Source organism: Rattus norvegicus, chromosome 17, assembly GCF_021556685.1.
Source record: "Rattus norvegicus strain SHRSP/BbbUtx chromosome 17, alternate assembly SHRSP_T2T, whole genome shotgun sequence".
Classification (NCBI taxonomy): domain Eukaryota; kingdom Metazoa; phylum Chordata; class Mammalia; order Rodentia; family Muridae; genus Rattus; species Rattus norvegicus.
In genome coordinates, this window is record NC_141550.1 from 93602188 (window position 1) to 93620432 (window position 18245).

General features: G+C 48.2%; 1 protein-coding gene across 4 annotated transcripts in view; it reads right to left on the reverse strand.

Annotated features, from left to right (window-relative positions):
- Positions 1-18029, reverse strand: part of Gpr137b (G protein-coupled receptor 137B) — a 38496-nt gene extending 20467 nt beyond the window's left edge. For 2 of the 4 annotated variants that reach the window (XR_015640647.1, XM_087589928.1), the window contains exon 1: positions 17559-18029. Coding sequence is in view for 3 of the 4 variants with exons in the window: in XM_087589928.1 (XP_087446054.1) it covers positions 17559-17927 (369 nt within the window). In the remaining variant the exon portion in view is untranslated. 4 annotated transcript variants of the gene reach the window in all.
- Between the last annotated feature and the right edge of the window lie 216 nt (positions 18030-18245).

The following is an 18245-nucleotide window of genomic DNA, read 5'->3' on the forward strand; positions in this document are numbered from 1 at the left end:
GACATAAACTAGCACACTGAGCAGGAGAGCCCTACCCCTCAGCCACCACAACAGAAGAGGAGACTCACCAACCCTAACTCATCTGACCACTAAGTCTCATTCATGCCTGGAGGGAAGAAGTCATCCCAGATGAAGCCACTCTGATAAAAGGACACCACTATGTAGAATGTCATCACACAGGTGCAGGCAGGTACAAGATAGAACAAGGCCTGTCATTGGACGAGACGGAAGGATGGGCAGGAGAAAAGTTTTAGAGAGAGGAGGAGACTGGAGTGAGGCGGGAGAAGCCGTGGAGAGAACATGGAGGCTAATATTAAGCTTCCTCTCTGCACATTTACAGGTTGTTATGAATGTTCTTAAAGGATGGATGTGTATAGGGACTTGTGTGTCTAGGTGGGCAATTATATTTTATCAACTGGATCAGAAGTTATTTTGTTGTGTGTTCTTTCATGTGGCGATTTAAGTTCAAGAGAGTATGTATGTGGTGACTAGAGACACTGGGCTGTCACAGAATTGGGATGTGTATGTCTGGCATGGTGGCAACCTGCCTTGGGAACTAGACAGGTAGAGAGATTGTTGCCAGGCTCAGAGAGAAGCCATCGGCAGTGTGATATGGGATGGAGCAAAGTGGGTGAGAGGCTTTGCTGACTGAGATGAAGACATCTACCAGATATCTTGGGGCACTGCAGTGCCAGATCTAGTGCGGGGCAAAAGACAGCATTTATTTTTTATAACTTTACAGCAACAGCACTATGATTCTCCCAAGAGAACAGCCAGGGTCACATCAAGATCAAGACAAGGGCTGGAAAGATGGCTCAGCGGTTAAGACCACCCGACTGCTCTTCCAGAGGTCCTGAGTTCAATTCCCAGCAACCACACGGTGGCTCACAACCATCTGTAATGAGATCTGATGCCCTCTTCTGGTGTATCTGAAGACAGCTACAGTGTACTTATATATAATAAAAAGATCAAGACAAAAGTTCTACCCACCCTCCATGTATGGCAATTATATCTTGTCGAAATTCAACCAGGGTACTCAAGCTTTGCCCTTCCTTCATCCTTAAACTTAAGTTGCCTGAAGTTTACACCAATTCCTCACAATTTGAAGCTGAAACAATGTAAGTGATGTGAGAATGGATATTCGATAGAAAACTTTGGAGAGAATACCTCATGTATTATATGGATGCATCACCTGTCAATTAAAAAAAAAAAGTCGGGGGCTGGAGAGATGGCTCAGTGGTTAAGAGCACTGGCTGCTCTCCCAAAGGTCCTGAGTTCAATCCCCAGCAACCACATGGTGGCTCACAACCACCTGTAATGAGATCTGATGCCCTCTTCTGCTGTGTCTGAGAGCAACAGTGTACTCACATTTAATAAATAAATCTTTCAAAAAAATTAAAAAAAAAAAAGAATAGAAGGTGGGACATCCAAGAGGCATAAAGATTTCTGGGATATTGTCAAGTATGAGAGACTGGCCTGAAAGGATTTGTCAAGACAGATGCATGGCATGTGACAGGTATCCAGCCACATGGCAGAATGTAGATTAAAATAAATGGGTTAAGTTATGATCTAGTCAGAGAAGAGCCTAGCTATATGGCCAAGGTATTTGTAAATATATTTTGAGTCTGAGTCTTCTCTGGGAGCATAGGGCTAGGAGGAAGAACCAGGCCTAACTTTTCTACAGATAACATATTCTATGTATCAACACATAAATATAAATATATTTTGAACATAAACTTTGTCCTTGTTAATTAAAAGACATACACATCCAAACTTTACAACTATGAGATGTAAAATAATAATAATAAATCTAAATTGTCCTGTGCGCTCACTCTGTCTCCATGGGCTTCATTAGAAAGTACTAAAAATTCAGTCTGAAGTGACCTCCCTGGTCTCTGGGGACCTCTTACCCTGCTACCCACCTCCATGATTCCTAATGACTTTGGCAGGGACTCAGTTGGAAGCAGAGAAAGTTTCTGGGGGAGATGGGGAGGCAAACAGATTAATAATAATAGTTTACAGAGCTTTTGACAGCACAGGCACCCTGATAGATATAAAGTCAGATACAAAAAAGACAGAGGAGGAAGACCCCAGCCAACCAAGAGGTTAATGGATGAATTCAACAAGAGATTAGGAAAACCATTCTAACAGGCCAGGCAATGGACTCTGAGCACAGGACAGGCACCAGAGACAGACAGACAAGCTCCTATATAAGCACAAGTGGTATGAAAAGATGTGGGGAGGTATGGAGAAAAGAGGAAAGAGAAGATGTGAGGTTTAGGGGTGTGTGAAGTGAAGGGAGGCGTGAGATTAACCAGGTCTGAGGACAAGCAAGGAAATCTGAGGAGACTGGGATGGGGTTGGGGGTGAGAGATGAACGGAGGTATCACGGGAAGGAGAATATCAGAGGGTGTCAGAGATTTGAAATATAGGAAGGTCTGCAGACGTGAGCTGGGATGAGGAGGTGTGGGTTATAGGAAGGTCTGAGGAGACTGGGAGTTTGAGGGGTGGTAGGGAGGTATGGCGAAGTGCCAAGCCACCCCGTGAGTGTAGGAAGGCATTAGATGAGGAGAGGTATCAAACGTGAGGAGGGATGAAGAAAGGGAAGGAGGGGAGAGAGAACTGGGGAAGTATGGGGAGGTGTGAGGTTGAGATGTAGGGGGCATGAAGAAACTAGGAAGGCATGGAGAACTACATAAGACTGGCACTGGATCGGGAATGTACACGTCCCAGGAAGAGCCATGGAAGGTTTTCAGTGAGAGCTGCTCAAGTCAGAAGCAAAGGGCCAACACTGAAAAGACTGAGTTGGCAGGCAAATCAAAGCCATGCTGTCGATGAATGGTGTCTAGGCTGGGAGGTGGTGAGAAAGTGACCACTAATGAACACAAGGCTTCCTTTGGGGTGACAGTTGTACAGTTCTGTGAATACAATGTCCTTTTAAGAGGAGAATCACGTGAGATGTGAATTATCCCTTAGTAAATAAAGCTCGGGTTGTCGTTTTGGTTTTTTTGTTTGTTTTGTTTTGTTTTGTTTCCAGAAAAGAGCAAAAAGGAACCAGGAGTCGTCACGGGGTCTCTTCAGCAGTCAAGGTCAATCTGATGAAGTGTGGGGACCAGGAGGGTTGTTATATGTGCTGGGAGTCAGACAGTATGGACTGTGGTCACCAGGCTTGGCAGCTGGGGAGGGCCTGAATGAAAGTACACACCCGAAACCACAGGCAGAGGGAAGTGGGAGCCGTGAGTCAAATTTGGACGTAATCACCCTTCAAAAATGTATGCAGGTGACATGTAAGACAAAGGTTATTTGAGGGTGTGAGGACCTTGTTAAAATTTTACAACTGGGAGATCTGAGCAGGGTAGAGGCAGATACACAGCAAAGGGATGGAGTAGTCAGGCTGTGGCCTCTAAGATGGTTTGAAAAAGAGTGCCCCCCCCCCCCATAAGGAGAAAGAGTCCCAACTGGCCATCTCTTGTCACTAAAAAAAGCATCCAGAACCAGGGTTTGGTTTACATCTAATTGAGTTGTTGGCCAAAGGGACCCCATGGGAATCTCTTAACAACCCAGGATGTTACCAAGACTATAGTTTGTTATAGGTTGCTCTCCACAAACTGACAGCAGGGCCCCACTGCTGAAGACAACGCCTGCACAATTCACTGAACATGGGCATGTCCAGCTGGTGCCCACACAGAGCCTTCATTCCCTACATTCCAGGAAGATCCTCTGTACTCTACCAAAAGAGAACTGTGAACACCAAGCTGACCACTAACCCTTTATCTACAATACTATCCATAAGATATAGTAGGGTAGGGCTGGAGAGATGGCGGTTAAGAGCACTGAATGCTCTTCCAGAGGTCCTGAGTTCAAATCCCAGCAACCACATGGTGGCTCACAGCCATCTGATTCCCTTTTCTGGTGTGTCCGAAGACAGCGACAGTGTACTTAATAAATAAATAAATCAAGTCAATAGATTTAAAAAAAAAAAAGATATACTAGGGTAATGGTGGCACAAAGCCTATGGAAGTAACCAATAACTGATTTGACCTTTGACCTTTAAGACCCACTCCATGAGATAAGACCCGTACTTGGCACTGCCTGGGTAACCACGAACCTGAGACTGGATAGTCCAGGGGCTTATGTTAAAAACCAAGTAATGGGGTTGGGGATTTAGCTCGGTGGTAGAGCGCTTGCCTAGCATGCGCAAGGCCCTGAGTTCGGTCCCCAGCTCCGGAAAAAAAAAACAAAAAAAACAAGTAATACTAGTCTAAAGGGGGGTGGTGTTGATAAAACAACTTCTAAAGATATTCTGCTATATTCATAGATCACTGCTTTGTTCAGCCATCATCAGAGAAGCTTCTTCCTGCAGCAGAAGGGAATAAATATAGAGACCCACAGCCAGACATCACAGGGGGAGGGGGGGAGAACTTGGAACACTCAGCCTTAAACAGAATGTCTCCAAGAAATCCCTCTCCTCAGAGCTCAGCAACACCATGGGGAAGAGGCAGAAAGAATTTAAATGCCAGAGAGGGCAGAAGACAAGGGAACAAGGCCCTCCAAGTCCACATGAGCTCATACGCACTCATAGAGACTGAGGTAGCACACACAGGACCTGCATGGGTCCGCACCAGGCCCTCTGTGCATGTATCATGGCTTCCAGTTTAGTGTTTGTATGGGATTCCCGAGTGTGGGGATGAGTGGGTCTCTCATTTTTACGTCTTCTCTTGGGCTCTTTTCCTTCTGTTGATCTGCCTCGTCCAACTTTGAGGTGGTAGTTTTTGTTTTTTCTTATGTTTTATTGTCATATTTTAAGAGCATGAATGAATGATTGAATGAATGAACAAATGGATGAAAACCTAGCCACTAGGGTAAAGGTACACTATACCTTTGTGTGCCTGGTCTCTCAGAGGGGAGATATGCATTAGCATGGGCTCACAAAGGCACCCCCTACCCCACCCCATAAAGTCGAATATTTGAATGCTCAGTCACCAAGGAGTGGAACTGTTTTTGAACGGACTGAGAGGTGTGGGCTTCTTGGAAGAAGTGTGCCCCTCCTCTCCCTCCTCTCCCTCTCCCCTCCTCTCTGCTGCCTGGGGATCCGTACTATCAGCTACCTTCTCCAGTTCCATGCCTGCCACTGTGCTACCTTGCTCTCTGCCATGGTGATAATAGACTAAAAGACCTCTGGAACTGTAAGCAAGCCTCCGAATAAATGCTTTCTTTTATGAGTTGCCTTGGTCATGTGCTCCTTCAGCAATGGAACAGTGACTAAGACAGGCTCCCGGAGACCCAATCCGGAAATGGGCATTTCCTCTTTCCTCTCTCAACCAGGAGACCAGGGCTTTTAGGGGATCCCCCACAGTGGGAAAGAAAGGGAACAGAAGTGGCCTAAAGAAGAGAGAGGTCACACCAGTCTCACCAGAGACTCCATAGGCCTGTCACCTCTGGCCTCTTCCATGACAGAAGTAAAGGAGTAAAGGGGCTGTGTGTGTGTGTGTGTGTGTGTGTGTGTGTGTGTGTGTGTGTGTGTGTGTGTGTGTGTATAAACATGGTTTCTCTGTGTGGCCCTGACTTGCTCTGTAAACCAGGCTGGCCTTGAACTCAGAGATCCCCTTTCCTCTGCCTCCCATGTGCTGGGATTAAAAGCATGTTCCACCCCCACCACCTAGTTTGCAAAGGGGCTTTCCAAAAGTTTCAAAGGGCTTTTAAAAGCTCCTTTTAGTTTTTGCTTAGCTTCATCAGCTCCTTCTGTTATTATTGGGGTGGGGTGGGGGGTCACTTAGCATCCAATCCTCCTGCCTCCGTCTCTCAGGCACTTGGCTTACAGGCTCACACTGCCACAGCCTGCTTCATCTGCTTTACATTCTACCAGGAGCTGAGCATTGATGATGCAAGCCACTTAGTAGGCCAAGGAGAGATGATCCAAGTTCAATGTCTGCCTGGACAAATGGGTGAGATCCTGTCTCAGAACAGAAAGTAAGAAGGGGGCTAGGTGTACAGTTCGGTGACAGTATACTCACCTCACAACCAAAATGACTCAGATTCCGTCTCCAGCGAGAGGAAAGGGAAGGGTGGAGAGTAACAAAGTCTCACCCAGGTACAGTCTGCCCTAGCAGGACCAGGACAGAGTTTCACATGCCTTAGATGGCACTCAATAACTTCTCTATGCTGATGGCTGTATATCTGAGTCCCAGCCTTAAGAAGCTCCAGCTGATGATGATGGAATTCAGGAATCCTGGATGGTGGGATTCTGCATGATTTTCTGACCCCCTCCAAATACAGGTAACCTTAAAACTCCTCAGGAACCCTAGGCCCTTTGCCACATCCTTCTAGAGGAAAAAGGGAGTACCAGGGACCTGCCAGTGACGCAGTTCTTTTGAGAAATGGCTGACCTCTGCCTCTCTCCCCTAATAAATCACCGGCTGTTGATGTCACAGACTGGCTCATGCCCTTGAACTCCTGATGGCATGTGTTTTCAACCACTGCTTAGAGTTGACATTCACATTCACTACTGTCACGTTAGTTGGTCCTGGTAGAGATGGCCCACACGACCTACATTTCAGTGTGTGATGATATCCTTTGCAAACCTGCTGTCCCCAGAGACACAGCTGTGCCAACCAAGGATCCTCCATGTTTCCTAACTTACACTTTTGGGGGGGGGGGGTTTCAGGACACACTTGTAATCCCAGCATTTGAAAGACTGAAGCAGGTTTGAGCCTGGGCTGCATATCAAGACCCTGTCTCCAAATCACCCATCTCCACCAAAAGGAAGTCTTTCATGGAAACCTTGCCCTGCAACATCCTTCCAAAAATCAACCTTCCTACGAGCCCCTAGTTCTGTACCCAACTTCATGAAATGTTGTCCTAGAAAAAGACTGGCTTAGGAGACACAGCACAATCTCTCACCTTCTGCAGGCTATGACCCTGCCTGTGGGCTGAAGCCCCAGGAGCCCCCCTGGGAGTACCTGGAAGCTGGTAGTGTGCACACAGGTTTGTAAGTGTGTGCATGCAATCCCCAGCCACTTAAACATTTTATTTCAAAATGTTCCATATGCCTGCACAGAGAATCATTCATGTACCTACCACTCACTTCCAATAGTAACCTGTTCCAAGTGTGCATGTGTGTGTGTGTGTGTGTGTGTGTGTGTGTGTGTGTGCGCGCGCGCGCGCGCGCGCAAGTGTACATGCATGTGTACGTGCACACACATGGTCAACATTATGAGTCTTCCTTCCTTCCTAAATCATTCTTTGACTATCTTTTGAGAGTGTCTCTCACTAAATCTGGCAATTTCCAATTAAGCTAGGATGATTAGCCACAGAACTTCCAGGAATCCCCATCTCTCTGGTTCTGTTTTATCTTTAATAAATAAACTCACCACAACTGCCAGCTAAGCCCTGCTTGATTCTGTTCCCTTCCAGGATGATCTTGTCCCTGAGGCTCATGTTTTTGATCCAGGCAGGCTTATACTTTCACTAGGCATAGGTAAGCCAGTAGTTCCTAACCTTCCCAAGGCTGCAAGCCTTTAATACAGTTCATGTTGTGGTGACCCACAACCATAAAATTATTTCTGTTGGGGTTGGGGATTTAGCTCAGTGGTAGAGCACTTGCCTAGGAAGCGCAAGGCCCTGGGTTCGGTCCCCAGCTCTGAAAAAAAGAACCAAAAAAAAAAAAAAATTATTTCTGTTGCTCCTTCATAATTATAATTTTGCTACTTTTATGAGTTGCAATGTGAATATATGTTTTCCGATGGCCTTAGGCAAGCCCCATGAAAAGATCATTCATACCCAAAGGGGTCATGATCCACAGGTTGAGAACGGCTGACGTATACAGAAACAAACTGTTACACACAGGTCTGCATTTCTTACATATACATCCATACCTCCCACAGCCTTCTTCATCCGCCTGAGACAACACTCAGAACACAAAGCTCTCTAATCCTTACTTTTTCACCTAGTTCCACACTACTGTGTCTCCACGGGCCACCGGCGCATATCCATCTCAAGCAGAGGAACATTTAGGATAAGAGTGGGAAGTTTTGTGCTGAATCTAGGCTTGAACCTAGCTAGCACAGCTACCGGCTGTGCATCTGGGATAAGGTACCTGACCTTGCTGTTCATCAAGCATCCTACGATGGATAACGGCACCTGCCTGGCATGTTTCTGAGGCCCAAGTAAGTCAAGTGTGTAAAGGGGTTAGACAAACTCCTGCCTCCTGATAGGTACCATGTAAGCCTGTGCTAGCCTTATATGGCTACCAGGATTGTGTATCATTAGACGTGTCTCCAAACCGTGATTCTAAATGTTAAAAGACTAGCCTGGATGCTTTCTTGACCATAAAAAGAACTCTCATCTGATTCAGGTGTTGGACTCAGAGGCACATGGGTTTCTACTCATGGCCCTGCTGCACTGCCCACTTCCTGGTAGACTGGGGAAAATTACATAAACCCAGAGGCCCTGGTTCTCCTCCTTCCTCCACTGCCTCCCAGCACCAGCCATCATCCCATTGCTTCAGGGTGTACAGCTACAGGCACTGAGCTTCCCCCTTCACAGTGCAGGATGGGACACAGCCAGGGTCCCTGAAATCAGGTGCAGAGTGTGCCCCTCCTACAAGATTCCCTGAAGAATTCAGAGTCACTGTAGGGGATCTGCAGCCAAGGTCACCACTGCAAGATAGCAAAGTAAGAATGTGCTTTTGCATTCTTTGCTAATTGTCTTCTTCCAGACGGGAGATATGGCTAATGATCCTGGGTCTCGGGAGGGGGGGGTGACGTGTCTGCAATCCACACCTACACCTGTGTCTGTGACAGTGGAGCTTACTGGCCTGCCCAGGCTATGCTGTACACATAGTCCCCTAAGGCGAAAACATCCTTGGTCCCTTAGGGATGCTCTATCACCTAAGAAGGGCAGTTAGAGCTGGATGTGGTGGTACATGTCTGTAATTCTAGTCTTACAGAGTCTGCAATGGGAAGATGATGAGCTTGAGGCCAGCATGGGTGACACAGGGACTTCAAGGCCATTCTCCTATGGAAAGCTCTTCAAGTTGAACCCAAAGACACACCAAATGCTGCTTCTCCCTGTCTGGTCTGCTGAGAGCCCGATTCAGGGGCAAACATGCTGAGCCCAGGAACACTGTTGTTCTGTGTGGACTCAGCATCTGTCATCTAACCAGAGTGGCACACTCATCTGAGTGCTTTCCCAGAGATGTCTGCACCCTCTGTCCTTGGGTGTCCATGGGTATCACTGTGGCCTCCTTCTAAGGTGTCGTGCATACTTCTACCTGTCCAATGGAGAGAGGCAGAGGTGGGCTAGCGGCCTCAAGGGCAGCTTCAGTCTGAGCTCTGCCCTGCGTGTCCCGAGCTAACTAGGGGGAACACTGTCCATCTGCCTTGGTGTGGAGACTAACAACTGAGGACAACCTCTGTCAGGGGATCTCTCCTCAGTCCCAGGAGTGACAGGCCATTACAATCATCTTCTCACAGAGCTATAATCATAGCTTCAATTCAGTAGCCAGGGCTGCTTGACTGCCACAATGGTCCAAGGGAGATTAACCCTTGGATGTGTTTCTCCCACAATAGGAGCCAGTTAGTCAAGCCCAAGGGCTCCACAAAAGAGGGTCACTTGGCCAGCATGCAGCAGTAATACCCTATATCTTACCACAAGATTCCTTCGTGGAAAGCAAAATTTGCAAAAAAACACAAAACAAGTTAGCATGAAAAGTGCCCAGGTTTCCTTTGATAGAGTAACATTCTGCTTCAGAACAAGGCAAACATGGAGATTTTTAGATTTTCCCAGGAACTGGTGACCTGTGGGTCATGCGGTGTTGGATGGTGTTCCTCCTCGTGTTCTACAGTGAATAATAGCTATGGGAACTCCTGAAGAGGAAGCAGTCTGGCTGAGGCCTCCCCCCTGCCTCCTCCTATGGGGATGCAACATAGGACCTTGTGCATACTAAATAAAGTAGTCTTCCACTGAGCTGTATCCCTAACCTCTCTACATTTTTATCTGAAGACAATGTCTTACCAAGCTGCCCAAGCTAGCCTTGAACTCATTCTGTAGCCCAGGGAGGCCTTAAAATGTTAGTCCTTCTGCCTCAATCTCTTGCATGGCAGGGTTAACAGGCCTGTGTTAGCAGGTCCAGCTACTGAGTAGGAACAGCCATCAGTAGAGAAGGGACAAGCCCAGATCACAACAGAGAAATAAGGAAAGGCACTAAAGTAAGGGCAGCTGGTTCCAAGTCAAAAGGCAGCTTTGCCTTGTGGTATGGGCCCATCATCCTAGCTACTTGGGAAGATGAGACACAAGGATCACAACTTAGCCTGCCTGGACTACAGCATGAATTCAAGATAGCTCAGACAACACAGGGAAACCCTGCCTTGAAATAAGAAGTAAAAAGGGGGGCTGGAGAGACAGCTCAGTGGTTAAGAGCACTGAATGCTCTTCCAGAGGTCCTGAGTTCAAATCCCAGCAACCACATGGTGGCTTACAACCATCTGTAATGAGATCCGATGCCCTCTTCTGGTGTGTCTGAAGACAGCTACAGTGTACTTATATATAATAAATAAATAAATCTTTTTTAAAAAAAAAAGAAGGGGCTGGGGATTTAGCTCAGTGGTAGAGGGCTTATCTAGGAAGCTCAAGGCCCTGGGTTCGGTCCCCAGCTCCGAAAAAAAGAACCAAAAAAAAAAAAAAAAAAAAAAAAGAAGTAAAAAGGGAACTGAGGATCTAGCTTAATGGACATACTTACGTGGCATATGGGAGGACCTAGGACCAATCCCCAGCACTGTGAAATTATCAAATAAATAACATACTAAGTGAGAGAAGCAAGACACAGGGGGTCGCTCTCATATGTAATGTCCATAGAGAAGAGGTGGTGGTGGCTGAGGCTGACTTGAAGAGGAAAGAGTGACTCCTTAATGAGAGCTGCGTTAGACGTGATTTGTCCCCCGAGGCGTGGTAGGCTGGAAGTGTGGTCCCTCCTTTGGTGATACTAAATTACAGTAGAAACTCTGAATGAGTCATACTCTTGACCTACAGGACTTACTTCAGCAGACCCCACAAAATAAAGGCGTTTGTTTCCCAGAGCTAGGAAAACAAACAGGTTTGTCCCAACCCCAGGGCTAGACAACTGCAGTAACCCTAACCCCAGGGCCAGCAAGCCAACTGCAGGTCACTGACCACGTCCACCCTAGAGGCTATTTTAAAACCTGTGTGTTAAGGATGTCTTTACCTTTATAAGCACTATTTAAAAATACAATAAAGGGGTAAAAGGGATGTGTGACAGAGACCACATGTGGCCACAGGCTGCAGTCCTGGCCATTCTGTCATCCCTTCCTTTCTCACCATCTTCACAGGATGTCTGGGGAATGAGCGTCTTGGAGAGGAAACTACTAGGCTTCGCTCATCCCTCCCAGGCAGACCTCAACCTCGGCTGAAGAATGAATTAGAATCTCTGAGTCTCTGCAGCCCCCAGAGATGCTGCTTGAGAACTAGGTACAGCTATTTTTCTGTCATAGGAGCCCTGCCCAGCTGAAGTTCAAGACTGGCAAGACTTCCAATCTGGAAGTGGCTTCCTTCTCACAAGGAAATTCAAGGTAACCAAGGGCTGAAGGAAGTAGACAGAAGACTGGATCTTCCCCAAAGCCTGGATCCTGACAGGAAGGTGAGGCTACAGAGTGCCTCCTGGGGCAATAACAGGCTGCTCAGTCCCTCTTATGCTCCCTGTCCTGCTTCAGCTCACTCCCATGCTGGTCTCAGAGCTGAGAAGCTGGCAGGAGGAACATCCAATGGACAGGCGTCAGGGATGGGGCCTGGCAGGTAAGCCTGGGTATGCTGCTGGCGGATGCACCCTGGCATGGGTCACCAAACTCATCCAAACAATGACACCAACTTGAGACAGTGGAAAAGCAGGGACTTAGCTCCCAAGAGTGACTACTATTGTGCAGTTTTCTCAGCCAAGCCTCTGAGGGAAGTCAAGGTCAAAGGATTTGAACCACAAAATACAGTGGGAGGTGTCTGCCTGTTCCCAGAGGGCCAAGCACTCAAAGGAAGTTTGGGGAATGGGAGGAAACAACATGCAGAGAATAAAGATGTTAAAATTACATCTGGTAACCTAGGCTTACTATCCCAGCTGCTTCTCAAGAGCCTGAGTCAAGAGTTCAAGGGCTGCCTAGGGTATTTGGCAAATTCAAGGCCAACCTTGACAATGTGGTGAGGTTGTCTCAAAAAACAGACAAAGACAGGACTGAGGGGATAACAGAGGAGCCTGGCCTGCCTCAGACAGGAGGTTCTACCCAGGAGGCACTGGGAGCAGGAGAACTGGCAGTAAATGCAGGCTCTCCGTGAGTAGGCACACAGAAAAATACACCACAAACACACACACACACACACACACACACACACACACACACACACGCACGCACGCACGCACACGCACACGCACACGCACGTGCACACACGGGTCACATAGCTATCCAAACACTAGCCCATGCAAATATGCAAAGGCACACACATGTCGACAAACTGATATTGAGAGACACATACAAGCATGCACGGCAAGCGTATACCCAAAGATGCACATAAGCATGGATATATAGGACACATAGGTGTCCACACACCAGAGTATACATCCAAGATATGGACAAGCATGTATACACAGGCAAGCTTTCACAGATGTACACAGGGGCACACACACAGGCATATACACAAGCATGCACGTTGACATATATATGAGTTCACATTCAGCACACAGGTACACACACAGGTACATGTGCTTGCAGGCATCTGTATACACACATACACACAAGCATGCACACACAAACAACTTCTCACAGATGCACGCAGGCACTGACAGGTAAGCAGGCACACAGGGAGCACTCAGTACATACAATTTCAGCAACACCTTGCTCCTGTGCTCACACATGCAGCTGTACAAATGTGCACTAAGAAATGCACACAGGGGTGGGGGTGGGGGTACTGGAGAGATGGCTCAGTGATTAAGACTGCTCTTCCAGAGGTCCTGAGCTCAAATCCCAACAACCGCATGGTGGCTCACAGCCATCTGTAATGAGATCTGATGCCCTCTTCTGGTGTGTCTGTACTTATATATAATAAATAAATCTTTAAACAAAAAAGAAATTCACGCTCTGGCTGACCAAGAGCCTGAGAGGTGGTCGCAAGGGTCAAGAGCATCTGGGTTACGTGTAGTGCACAGCCAAGACTAGGCATAGTTCCAGCTCTGACATGAGATACCTGGGAGTCAGCAAGATCTGCCTTGTCTGTTTCCCAAGCTTTAGATCATACAATCACCAAGAAGCCTAGAGGCTTCCCCCTCCCAACTCCCAGAGGTCCAACATACAACAGGTTTTTTTTTGGTTTTTTTTTTTTTTTCCGGAGCTGGGGACCGAACCCAGGGCCTTGCGGTTGCTAGGCAAGCGCTCTACCACTGAGCCAAATCCCCAACCCAGATATTTTTTTTTAAGATTTATTTATTTATTATATGTAAGTACACTGTAACTGTCTTCATGTACACCAGAAGAGAGTATCGAATCCCATTACAAATGGTTGTGAACCACCATGTGGTTGCTGGGATTTGAACTCAGGACCTCTGGAAGAGCAGTCAGTCCTCTTAACCACTGAGCCATCTCGCCAGCCCACACAGGTATTTAATAGTTAATTTTTGACTGAACTGATTGCTCAACGCCATAACAAGAATGCACGCAGTCCAAAATCTGCTACCCCATTTTCCTGGTGGTGTGGTGACATAGTCTGCAGACTTGATTTTCTGATGTCTCCTATTTCCCAAGTCAGTGTCCATTCGCCACCATACCTCTCCCACACAGAGGCTCACTCCTCCCATGGCAGGACCTTGTCAAAGGGTTCAAGAAAAAAGCCTGTACTTATCTTAACCAACCAACCTCAGGAGTCTATAACATTAAAGTCCTGGAGTAGAAATTTCTAGGGTGTCTGGTACATACAGCAACCAGGATTTCAGAGCCCCAACAGCCTCATGACCTTCAGCCTGTGCTGTGAAAATAGGCCTTCCCCATGCAAGCAGCTGAGGCCTTTTGCTTTGGACCATCTGCCCGTATAACCCAGTAATGTCCCAAGCACAGAAACTTTCTCAGGCCTCAGTGTCAAAGCCCCACCCTGCCTGAATTGTGAAGAAAATGATCTGATGTAGTGCTCAGCACACTTCTGGTCCACGACTTCTGTGTATGCCTGGCCCTCTCCTGCAAGCTGTGTGCAACTCAGCTGTCCCATGGAGTTGGTACAAGGATTCACCACTGGGAAAAACAGGTCCTTAATACCCTGTATACCAAATAGAGCCCAAAGATTTAGGGATAGCATACACTCACACTGATACAGCTATCTTCCAATTAGCAGGTCAAGCCAGTCACCGGCTGCCCCTCCATCTTTCTGGCTATATCAGAAAGTGAGGCTGAAATGGAGAGCCTTATAAGCCCACTGGCATGAGAGCATCTCCTTCAGGGTCCCTGAGGAGCCACAACAGACATTTGCCAGCTTGAGAATCTGTGGGTCCAATAGGCATAGATATCAGAGTAAGGTGACTTGCTACGAGTCCTGTGGAGCCTGATTCTGACTCAGTTTTCAGTAGGGGAAGAGGCCCAAATGGGGAATCCAGAAGATACTAGTAGGTTAGGCACACAGTCTAGCATCTGTGTGGTTAAACAATAGAGGGGATCCTACTACTCCTAAGGCTTCATGCAAAAGAATCAGAGAGTAGGCCAGAAGGAAACTAAAGCCCTTCTTGTAAACAAAGTAGTCACCCACAGAGGCAGAGACAGGGCAGGACCAGGGTAGACAGGTTGAGCTACCAAGCAAGGCACTGCTCCCCTGACAGGCCCTCAAAGGAGAGCAACAGGCTGAGAGCAGGACACACCCTTCTCCAAACTGTTTCTCTCCCCCCCACCCCGTGTGTGTGTGTGTGTGTGTGTGTGTGTGTGTGTGTGTGTGTGTGTGTACAACAAAAATACCATGGGGCATTCCAGGGATGGGGGCCATTCCACCTGGGATGACGACTCACATTTCACATTACAGGTAATACCTTCTCTTTCTGAGTCTTGGGTGGGAGGAGAAACATGTCATGGATATAAGGAAGGCTAAGTGACATTAGTGTTCCAGGTGTAAGGACATGACAACAGGAGGCAGCTTCCTCTACCTCCCAGACTCTCTTCTTGATCATTTCTACCCCATAAGCCTCCTCCTACCCAGCCTCCTGCCTTAGGACCTCCATCTCTGGGGATGTAGGCATTGCCCTACACAAGCACCCCAGCCCTCCCTCGCTTCCGTCCTTTAATTCATGACTGGCAAGTGTGCATATTTTATCATCCTAACTGGATTTGAATATTTTTAGGGCGACTGAGATAAGTCTCACCCTGTAGTCTAGGCTGGTCTTGAACTTTCAGAAACCCTCCAGTCTCCACCTACCACTTGCTGAGACCACAGACAAGCACTACCAGGCCCAGCCAAAACACACTTAATTGGTAGTCATGCTCTCCCCTGCACTTGTGGGTTTACATGGTGTGAGATGAGATCCTTGGAAATCTACATTTCAGCCCAGCAGGCTGGAATCCAAAAGCCAGCCAACTTTCTAACTCTCCAAAAGGACCAGAATTCTTGTCAGGAAGCTAGGAATGCCCCGATTGCCCACCTTCTCCTACTTGCTCTCTGAATCCTCAGACAAAATGCCCCTTCCTAGAGTATCCTCCTACCCTGAGGGTACATAAAGGAAACAAGGATAGTGACTAGGGGCCTTCAGACCAGTGGCTGTCTGCCTGGTCACTTTTCCCCTTGCTCAGCATTTACTCAACAACCAGCAGATGGTGCAGAAAATGTGCCGGCCGGCCGGCCCCTAATCTGACTTGTAAGGGCAGGCTTGGCATGTGACTGCCAGAAAGCCAGGGCAATGTACTCAAAAGGGACAAGAGATAAGATCTCCATCTGAGACTTGGTTTTCCAGGTGACACCACCTTACCTGACTCTTGCAGGAACCACCCCATTTTCATTCAGTTACAAAAACTATGTATCCCAAAGCCCAATGGCCTGGATGGGAGTTTAACAGGAGGACTCTGACGGGCCATGCCTATTCCCCTGTACTGGAAAATATGCTGACTCACAGGACCACTAGAAGTCTCCAAGCAGAGACTGAATACATATATTATTATTCAATATTAAGATATATGTAGATGCATACTCGACTAAATATCACATTTGACTGGGGAGGGAAGCAGGGTCTTATGCTATAGCTTAGGCTACCCTGGAACTCAAAGCAATCTTCCTGGCTCAACCACCCAAGTTCTAAGATCAGAGGTATGAACCACCACACCCTCCTTCCTTTAGATTTCCCACAGAGTCTCACATATCCCAGGCTAGCCCTAAATTTGCAGTGTAGCTGAGGCTAGCCTAGAACCCCTGATCTTCCTGCTGCCACTCAAGTACTAGGATTTCAGGTATGTATCAACACACCTAGTATTTGTTAGGTCAAAAACATTTCTCCCTAATTTTCAATCAGCAGTTTCCACTCTACAAGAACAACTGTGACTCTAGCTAGTCAGACCCATTATTCATTGTGCCACTGACCTGCACTCCAAAAAGGACCATTATCTGTTCCTCAATAACATTTTCTTTTGAAAAACAGAGATACTGTTCAAAGGCACGGAATGCCTGCTGGCACGGGGCCTCAGCCAAGAAGAAGATATGAAAATCACGGCCAACAGGTGACACAATAAGAGCTTGCCCCTTGGGCAGACTACTATGGAAAATGGGCATTTTAGTGCCTGGAAATCTAAAGGGAACTGGAGTCAGCAAGGACAACATCAGTATCATTAAGCGTTTGAGAAATGCTTTACTCGGTGCTTGTAAAGCCTTCTGCAATCACTGTACTTTCATTAAGACAGCCGCAAGAGCCCTCGTGCAACCCTTTCGCTTATTAACTACAGGTCTCATAAAACGAAGCTGCTGGTCCTGTAAAAGAGTCCAGGTTCAATTTTATGGCTTATTTCTTGGGGCTTCTCCGATGAGCTCAGATAGCAAGTCAAAAGCCTCCTGCAACTGCGGAGTTGGGTGTGCCACCAGACTGCCCTGGTGAAGCAATCCTGTGGAATGAGTTACTAATTTACAGTGCAGTAGGATTCCTAATCCCGAAGGTTCAAAATAAATATCTCATCAAAACCGAGCCTGTCCCATCATTACTTCCAACAGGCTGTGCCTGGCCCCAAAGTGGAGCCAACACGTAGATGGCCTTCCAGACTAGGGGGAAGGTGTCTAGAGATGAGCAGGGGAGACAGGGAAAAGTAAAATTCAGGCACCCCTTACATCAGCACCGAATGCGATGTGCACAGAAGTCTCCCGGTACCCAGTGGGTTCTCCCTACGTCTGGGAACAGCCAGGGTGGAGGGGTCCCTGAGAATAGGGCCCGCAGATGGGATGGATGGTCTCAGGACCCCAGGACCCACGCCTCGCCCTGACCCTCTCCATCTGCAGCCGAGGAGACCTGCCCCCTCCCGGAGGATGGTGGACTACCCGGGTAGGTGAGCGTTTCTCACCTGCGTGAAGTACAAGTTCATGAGCGTGAGGGTGAAGAACTGTAGACACACCGGGAAGCAGTAGAGCAGCCAGAAGACGAAAGGGCTGAACGAGTTGGCCGCCACGAAGTCTCGGAAGTAAAAGGAGAAGAGCACAGTACGCAGCGAGGCCCAGAAGAGGCAAAGAAAGAGGAAGACGCTCTGGTAGCTGAGCCGCTTGTGACGGTAGCGCAGCACCAGCCAGAGCTGTGCATAGATGAACACGAAGAGAAGCGCGTAGAAAGCGGTGTAGACCGCGGTGAGGCCGAGCTTCACGTAGGGCGGCACCGCGGGGCTCAGCGTGGGAGGCAGGGAATCATTGCGCACCGGCTCCCACGGAGGCGCCTCCATCAGGCTGGGGCCGCTCGAGCTTCATCGGGGCTCGCATCCGTTCGCTCCCCGGTACCCGCGCATCGCGCCGCGCCCGCCGCTCCAGAGCCTAGCCGGGAAAACAAGCCGCACTTCCTCCCGCGGTACCACATGATCTGTTGGGCGGCCTTTGTCTGCGATTGGCAGCGCCGCGCCCCCGGGAGCGCGCACCCGCACCCGGCCCGCCCATCCCGGCCTGGCGCGCCCCTGGTGCGCACGCCCCGGGGACAGCGGCCTTAGAGCTGAAGCTCGGTTGGTACTCCAGTGCCAAGAACCCTGTGACTGTGCAAACCCACAGCC